This window comes from Dromiciops gliroides, chromosome 6 (genome assembly GCF_019393635.1).
Source record: "Dromiciops gliroides isolate mDroGli1 chromosome 6, mDroGli1.pri, whole genome shotgun sequence".
NCBI lineage: Eukaryota > Metazoa > Chordata > Mammalia > Microbiotheria > Microbiotheriidae > Dromiciops > Dromiciops gliroides.
Genome location: NC_057866.1, coordinates 109,552,862 through 109,561,030, shown reverse-complemented (window position 1 = coordinate 109,561,030; position 8,169 = coordinate 109,552,862). Strand labels below are relative to the sequence as shown.

General features: G+C 47.4%; 1 protein-coding gene across 1 annotated transcript in view; it reads right to left on the bottom strand.

Annotated features, from left to right (window-relative positions):
* RRAS2 (RAS related 2) overlaps positions 1-189 on the bottom strand; it is a 98,815-nt gene extending 98,626 nt beyond the window's left edge. The window contains exon 1 of the mRNA XM_043970324.1: positions 48-189. Within this exon, the coding sequence (XP_043826259.1) occupies positions 48-155 (108 nt within the window). The 5' untranslated portion in view covers positions 156-189. The remainder of the gene's footprint in view (positions 1-47) is intronic.
* Between the last annotated feature and the right edge of the window lie 7,980 nt (positions 190-8,169).

Below are 8,169 nucleotides of genomic sequence, written 5' to 3'. Positions count from 1 at the left end.
CCCCTCTCCCCGGGAGGCCCCCCGCCCCAGAGCCGCGTCGTGGTCACCTGGATGAACTGGATGGTGAGCGCCGACTTGCCGACGCCGCCTCCTCCCACCACCACGAGCCGGTACTTCTCCTGCCCGGAGCCGTCCCGCCAGCCCGCCGCGGCCATGGGGGCGTCCGGCCCGGCCCGGCCCAGCCCGGCCCAGCCCGGCCCAGCCGGGGCCGGCCCCTGCGGAGGCCCCGCTCCCCTACCCACCCCTCCGGGGCCGAGCGCGGGCCGCGGCGGGCGGCAGGGCGGCAGGGCGGCCCGGGCCGGGGGCGCCGCAGCGGGGGCTTCGGGGCAGGGGTAGGGCCGGGGGCACCGAGGGGAGGGCGCGGGCGCGGAGCCGCAGAGGCAAGAGTGGCGGGGGCCCGGCCGAGGGCCGGGGTCCGGGTTCGCGCTCCTCAGCCTCCCTCCTCAGCGCCCAGGCAGCGAGCGCAGCCTCCCGAGCCGCGACAAATGGCGGGGCGGGGCGGGGTCCGCGCTAATCTGGGCCGGGATATTCATGAGGGGGCGGGGCGGGGCGGGGCCTCCACCGACCCGGAGGGAGGGAGACGGGAGGGAGTAGGCTTCCTGCGGAGGCCCCGCTTTCCCACCGCCCCAACGCGGTGTGGTCGTGTGCGACCCTCTGAATGCGTGCGTGCGTGTGTGCGTGTGTGCACGCTCGTGTATGTGACAGAGAGACGGATTGTGTGCCCACGTGTGGATCTGTGTGGCTGTGATTGTGTGGTGGGGTGTGATTATGGGACTGTGTGCATCTGTGTATGACAGACAGTGTGCCCACGTGTGGATCTGTGTGGCCATGATTGTGTAATGGGCTGTGATTCTGTGACTGCGTGCTTGTCTGTGTGCATGTGTGTGTGACAGATTGTGTGACCACGTGTGGATCTGTGTGTGTGACATTGTGTGACTAGGGTGGTGGTGAAGGATTGTGTGACCATGGGGAAGGGGGGTGATGGGGTACATCTGTGTGCATGTGTGTGAGACAGATTGTGTGATGGCATGTGCATCTATCTGAGGTATGATTATGTGAAAAAGGTGTGATTATGTGACTGTATGTGTCTCTGTGTGACAGATTGTGCTATCACGTGAGTGAGGGATTGTGTGCCCTCCAAGTGTGCTCTCTCACAGTTCTCAAATATTTTCATCATTTTCTCTTTTTCAGTAGACTATAAACTTCTTGAGGGCAAGAGCTGTTTGAAAATTTTTTATAATTGCCTTTGACTTTACATATAGTAGGTGCTTAATAAGTGCTTGTTAAATTGAAATCTGGTATCATAGGATCATAGATTTAGAACTGCAAGGAACCTTAAAACCATAAAGTCCAAACCCATGTTTTATATATAAGGATAGTGTGCACTCACACTCCCAGGGTGAGCCCAACCTCTGCAGGAGTTTTCCCACCCTACCCTCCACCTGTGTCAGTGAAAAAATTCAGGCTCAAGAGGTTACTAGGGTCACACACAGCTAACATCTGATGCAGGCTCTGAAGCCAAGCCTTCCTGATTTTAATGCCAGGGCTCCTGCATTCATTCTCTTTCTCTCTCTCTCTCTCTCTCTCTCTCTCTCTCTCTCTCTCTCTCTCTCTCTCTCTCTCTCTCTCTCTCTCTCTCTCTCCCTCTCTCTCTCCCTCTCCCTCTCCCTCTCCCTCTCCCTCTCCCTCTCCCTCTCCCTCTCCCTCTCCCTCTCCCTCTCCCTCTCTCCCTCCCTCCCCTATACCAGGTGCTTCCAAAAGTAGAATTGGCTTCCTCTGGAACTAATGAGTCTTCAGACACAGGCTGAATGACCACTTGTCCATTGGCTTCTTCAGAGTGGCCTCTGAAATCCCATCCAACTCTTGAATTTCTGTGATTCTGTTGTTGTGGATGTTTGTCCTTCATTCTCGAAGAGGACCATGACATCCAGAGGTGATGTTATGACTTGCAGTGAATTGGATTTAAGTGAAGAAGGCCTGTGTAAAGTCACCAGCCTTATTCTCTTCTCCAGAGCCATCTGGGTCCAATGGCAAGATATGTATCAGGAAGACTGGAGATGGCCCTAGATGTTTAAGGCAATTGAGGTTAAGTGACTTGCCCAGGGTCACACAGTTAGTAAGTGTCTGAAGTCCCATTTGAACTGAGGTCCTTCCAACCAACCTCAGAGCCAGTGCTGTATCCAATGCACCACCTAGCTGCCCCTGTGACTCTGTAATTGTCTCCAAGAATGGATGTGTCCTGCCTCTCCCCACCTGCAATAATGATGTTGCACACCTCCTGATGGAGAAGTATTGTTCTGCAGAATAAAAGACATTCAAATGTGAAAATTTGTCTTACTTAACTAGACACATTTGTTATGAAGATTTTGTTTCTTTCCCTTTTTTTTCACATTGAGGTAAAAGGAAGGAGGAGAAGGAGCCTAGGAATAAGTTGCCAAAGGGAAAAAAAAAAAGAAAAAGAAGGGGGGTGGGGAGAGGGTTTTTGAAGCATTTTTAGGACAGCTCATGAAAGAATAGAAAGAAGGCCAGAAGGAAATACAAACAAGCAGGACAGTTTTGAAAGCTACAGGCTGAATTGATTGTATTATTGGAAGGAAAAACAAGTTGTGCATAATAGATTCATCATCTCCTGTACAATCCTTTCCTGGTCTACTTTATATATGGAAATGCTCTTTTTAGTTGGTGTTTACATTCAGAGTGAAATAAGAACATTTAGAGAATGAGTACCCCCTAAAGTGCTCTCCTGGGGTGCTCTTCTTTTCTCTCTCTATCCTTGTTCTCCCAATAATCTCATCTATTGGATCTCTATCTCCTTGAAGTTGAACACTCACTGCCTTTTGCCTTTCTTTGTATCTCTAGCATTGCTTGTTACTGATGTTTAATAAATGTCTGTTGAATGCCAAATGTTTTTCACATTAATAAATGATATAATGCTCTCTGTGTCAGGGATATGGATAGGTGACATTGTCTATTAGCAGTAAGTATGTCTGATAGGAAGTATAGGTATGGATGTGCAACTGATTGTAGGTGTGTAATAGGGATTGCAAATATGAGGAATAGAGGTGTGACAGTGACTGGGTTCTAGGAGTATAGGAAAGTGAAGGTCGTTTTATATGCGACACTGATTGGGTGTCACAGTAATAGTGTCTTGTATGTGGAAGACGAAGACAATCTAAGGAAGGGGGAGAGGGAGAGAGGAAAGACAGAAAGGGGGGGAGGGAGAGAGGGAGAGAGAGGATAAAGAGCAGCATATTGTGGGGAGTGGTAGAGAAAGGGCTGCCAGGCCTTGGATCCAGTGCCCCTTGGTGACTGCCTATCACTAAAGAATAGCCCTTCAGAGACATAATGGTGGTTATTCAGTCTCTCTTCTGTCCAGCTCCTTCTCTCCCAAACAACCCAAGCTCCTTCTGCCTGTGTTTGCAGGCTCAGAGAACAAACTCTACACCATAGAGACCCTTATATTTTAGGACTCACATACTCTGGCTGCATCATCCAAGAATGAAATATAGTCAAGGGGGCAGCTAGGTGGCATAGTGGATAAAGCACTGGCCCTGGATTCAGGAGGACCTGAGCTCAAATCCAGCCTCAGATACTTGACACTTACTAGCTGTGTGACCCTGGGCAAGTCACTTAACCCTCATTGCCCTGCAAAACAAAATGAAACAAAAACAAACAAATAAAATACAATCAAGTGTAAAAGAAATCAAATCATTGACCTTCAACGGTTGGGATTCACTCCTCTTTCTCGACCCTTGAGTTTCTGTGACTGGATTCTCTCTTGCAGTCCTACTTTACTATTTCCTTCTCTGTCTAAAGTGTAGGTGACTCTCCAAAGAGGTGTTCTCCACTCTCCTCTCTTCTTTCATACACTCTCCCTCTTAGTGATCCCATTCACTCCTGGGGCTCTAACTATTTAGGTAGAATAGTATCAGGAGGGGACAGCTAGGTGGCGCAGTGGATAAAGTACTGGCCCTGGATTCAGGAGTACCTGAGTTCAAATCCGGCCTCAGACACTTGACACTTAGTAGCTGTGTGACCCTGGGCAAGTCACTTAACCCCCATTGCCCCGCCAAAAAAAATTAAATAAATAAAGAATAGTATCAGGAAAGAGCCCTGGGAGTCAGCTTCAAATCCCAACTCTGACACCTGCTACCCACATAGAAAGTGGGTATCTAATTATCTAATGGAGGGCCCAGTTTCTTCCTTAGTAAAATGAGGAAAACAGGAGGATTGGACTAGTCACATCCAGCTCTAAATTTCACACCATGGATTCTTCTTGACTTCTGGAGTCTCCCTCAGCTCCCACAGCCAATCCACTACCAGGCTCTGCTCTTTATCCTTCTATGATTTCTCTCCTGTCTGCACCCTTACAACAACCGTCATTCAAGCCCTCGTTGCTACTTGGCTAGAATATTATGATGGCCTCAGAACTGATCCTCCTGTCTCCAGTCTACTACCAACTCAAAAATCATTTTAAAAATCATAGTTAGAGGGGCCTACAGAGTTCCAGGCCAGAGAGCATATAAGTACAACCTCTGCCTGAGCAAGAATCCACTCTTCAAAACACCCAAAAAGTCTTTATCCTTCCTTTGCTGGAAGACCTCTAATGGGGGGAGACCCACTGACTCTGGAGGCAATCTATTCCCCTCTTAAATAGTTCTAACAGGAGGTATTTTCTTACAGGGAGCCTGACTCTTCCTCCCTGAATCCCCTCTTCATTTATTTGTTTTTGTTCAGTCATTTTTCAGTGTCTGACTTTGCATGACCCCATTTGGGGTTTTCTTGACAGAGATACTGGAGTGATTTGCCCTTTCCTTCTCCAGCTTATTTTACCAATGAGGAGACTGAGGCAAACAGGATTAAGTGACTTGCCCAGGGTCACACAGCTAGTAAGTGTCTAAGGTCAGATTTGAACTCAGGAAGATGATTCTTCCTGACTCAGGCCCAGGGCTCTATCCACTTCACCACCTAGCTGCTTAATGCCTCTTTAATTCCATTCAAGTCAACAAACATTTATCTAGCACTTAGTGTTTGCAAGGCTCTGTGCTGTGTGTTAGGGTTAAAAAGACAAGGATCAGTATCTGTCCTCATCAGGGTGGGGGTTGGAGGAGGCAGAGAATGAGCAAGCAAGCAAAGAGAAAACTCTGGTTTCAAAGGTAGAACATAATGAGAAAGAAGCTAGGGACTCTATCAAGTAGAGCTGAGAAGGGAGTACATTTCAGAAACAGGGTACCCTTTGTACAAAGGTGTAGAGGTGGGTGATGGAATATCGTATTGGAGGAACACTGACAGTCCAATTGGAAAAGAATGGAGAAAGTGAGACAAGTGGAAGAATTTCATATAATGGTAAAAAGTTAAGAGAAAGTCAAAATAGGGAGGACTTTAAAAGCGAGGTTGAGGATTTTGTATTTTAGCCTAGGGAACCATTGAAGGTTTTAGAGTAAGGGGTGAGGGGCAGCTAGGTGGTGCAGTGGATAGAGCACCGGCCCTGGAGTCAGGAGGACCTGAGTTCAAATCCAGCCTCAGACACTTAACACTTACTAGCTGTGTGACCCTGGGCAAGTCACTTAACCCCAACTGCCTCACAAACAAACAAAAAAGAGTAAGGGGTGGGTGATATGGTGAAATCTGTGTCATGGGAATATCAACTTGGCAGCTGTGTGAACAACAAATTGGAGGGGAGAGAGACCAGAGTTAGAAGAACAATTGGAAGGCCATTTCAGTAGTCCAAGCCAGAAGTGATAAGGCCATGAAACAGAGGAAAGGTTGTATACCAGAAGAAAAGGGAGACAGAGGCAAGAAACACTGCAGAGGGAAATAGACTAGATAAAGTTGTAGGTGATAACAGGATAAGGGGTTTGAGGGAGAGGTTGACTCTAAGGTTGTAAACCTGAACGAGTAGTAAAGCCCTTCACATATAAGGAGGCCGTTCTCATGTTTCCTATAAGGCCTTTCTTCTCCAGCCAAATTCTCAGCATCTTCAAGCAGTTCTCCCATGACATGATTTGGAAGCCCTCCACAATTCTAGCTGCTCTTCTCTGAAACTCTCTATCTTGTGGTGATGATGATGATACAAATTTATATTGCACCTACTACATGCCAGGCACTGTGCCAAGTGCTTTACAAATAAAATCACATTTAATTCTCACAGCCACCTCCCCAGAGGTTAAGTGCTATTATTATCCTCATTTTATCATTGAGGAAATTGAGGCAAATGGATTAAATGACTTGGCCAGGGTCGCCTGGCTATTTACTGTCTGGGGTTGGATTTGAACTCAGGTCTTCCTGATGCCAGGTCCAGGGCCCCATCTACTGCAAATCACTTAGCTGCTTATCAATGTCTTTCCTAAAATGGCAGGTTGCTGGGTTGCACAGTGGATGGAGCATTGGGTCTGGAGTCAAGAACACCTGAATTCAAATCTAGCCTTAGACACTTAAAAGCAGGGATAATAACAGCACCTGCATTGGGGGGCTTTGTGGAGATAAAATGAAATATTTGTAAAGTTTCAAGTGTTATATAAATGCTATTGTTCTTGCTCTTGTTATATACTCCAGATTTGGTTTGGTCAAAACAGTGGAATTAACTCTCCAATCGTAGATACTACATTACCCTCAATTCAACTCAATAACAAATGAGGGTGTCTGGGGCTCCTGTACCATACTGTTGGCTCCTGCTGAATTTGCAGTCTGCTAAAAACCCCAGCTGAACAGCAAGGGCAGCTAGGTGATGCAGTGGATAGAGTGCCAGGCTTCCAGTAAGGAAGACGCCTCTTCCACAGTTAAAATCTGGCCTCAGACACTTACTAGCTGTGTGACCCTGGGCAAGTCACTTCACCCTGTTTGCCTCAGTTTCCTCATCTGTAAAATGAGCTGGAGAAGGAATTAGCAAACCATTCCAGAAAGCTGGAAACACTGGCCTACTTTCGGTTCCTCAAACACAATACTTCAGACCATACCACCATCCCTAGGCTGCCTCTTCACTCTGCTTCTGAAGGCCCCTTCTCCCATTTGTGAATCCCTCCTGGAACGTCCAGTTTGGAGAAGGGATCAGACCAGCGATGGATTCCTCATTCTCTGGTCTTCATCACCACGCACCCCTATGAATACCTCCTTCCTCCCTTCCCTTTCCCACCACTCCTCTCTGTTCTTCAGCTCCCTTTGTAGGTGTTGTCTTCTCTTAATAGAATGTAATCTTCTTGAGGGCAGGGACCGTCTTTCTTTTTACTTGAATGTGTATTCTTAGCACTCAGGACAGCACCTGGTACATCTTAAGAGCTGAATAAATGACTGAAACTCCATCCATGCCTTTGAAATGGCTATCCCCAATGCCTGGTATGTTCTGCCCTCTCCCTCTCACCTTTCCCTGGCGCCCTTCAGGACTCATCTTAAATCCCACCTTTGGCCACAAGCCTTTTAGGGTCTCTCTAGGGGCTACGCCTTCCCTTTCTGATGATCTACTCTGCATATATCAAATGGGGTTGGGACATATCAAGGTATTTGGAACTATTAAAGTTTAAACTGGCCAGCTAAACTAAAGGACACACTTTGAGAAGCAAGAGAGAAAAGCCCATTAGATGTGGCTGCTGCTTGAGTGTCGCCAAGGACAAGAGATAGCTCCAGAAATCAGAACAACTGCCCCTCACCCGACTTCTCCCAATAAGGCACATTCCATCCTCAGGTAATCACCCCCATCTACCATCTATAAAAGTTTTTGCCTGGGGGCAGCTAGGTGGCGCAGTGGATAAAGCACTGGCCCTGGATTCAGGAGTACCCGAGTTCAAATCCGGCCTCAGACACTTGACACTTACTAGCTGTGTGACCCTGGGCAAGTCACTTAACCCCCATTGCCCTGCAAAAAAAAAAAAAAAAAGTTTTTGCCTTTCTCCCATTCAAGGAGATAGGTATCTCAGAGAACCATGTCTCTGAACCTTCTCCCCTCCAGACTTCTCTCTTGGTCTCCTTTCTCTAGTGCCTAAATAAAAGATTATTTTATTCTAATTGGATTTGCGTGACAGAGGGTATAATTCTTTAAAGAGGAATTCCTAAGGATCTTCACCATAACCAATTTCCCTGTGACAATGCATATACCTAGTCATTTATGTAAGGGGCTTATCTGGACTTCCCACATGTCATAAGATGAAAGCACTCTTAGTCCCCCTAACACATGAG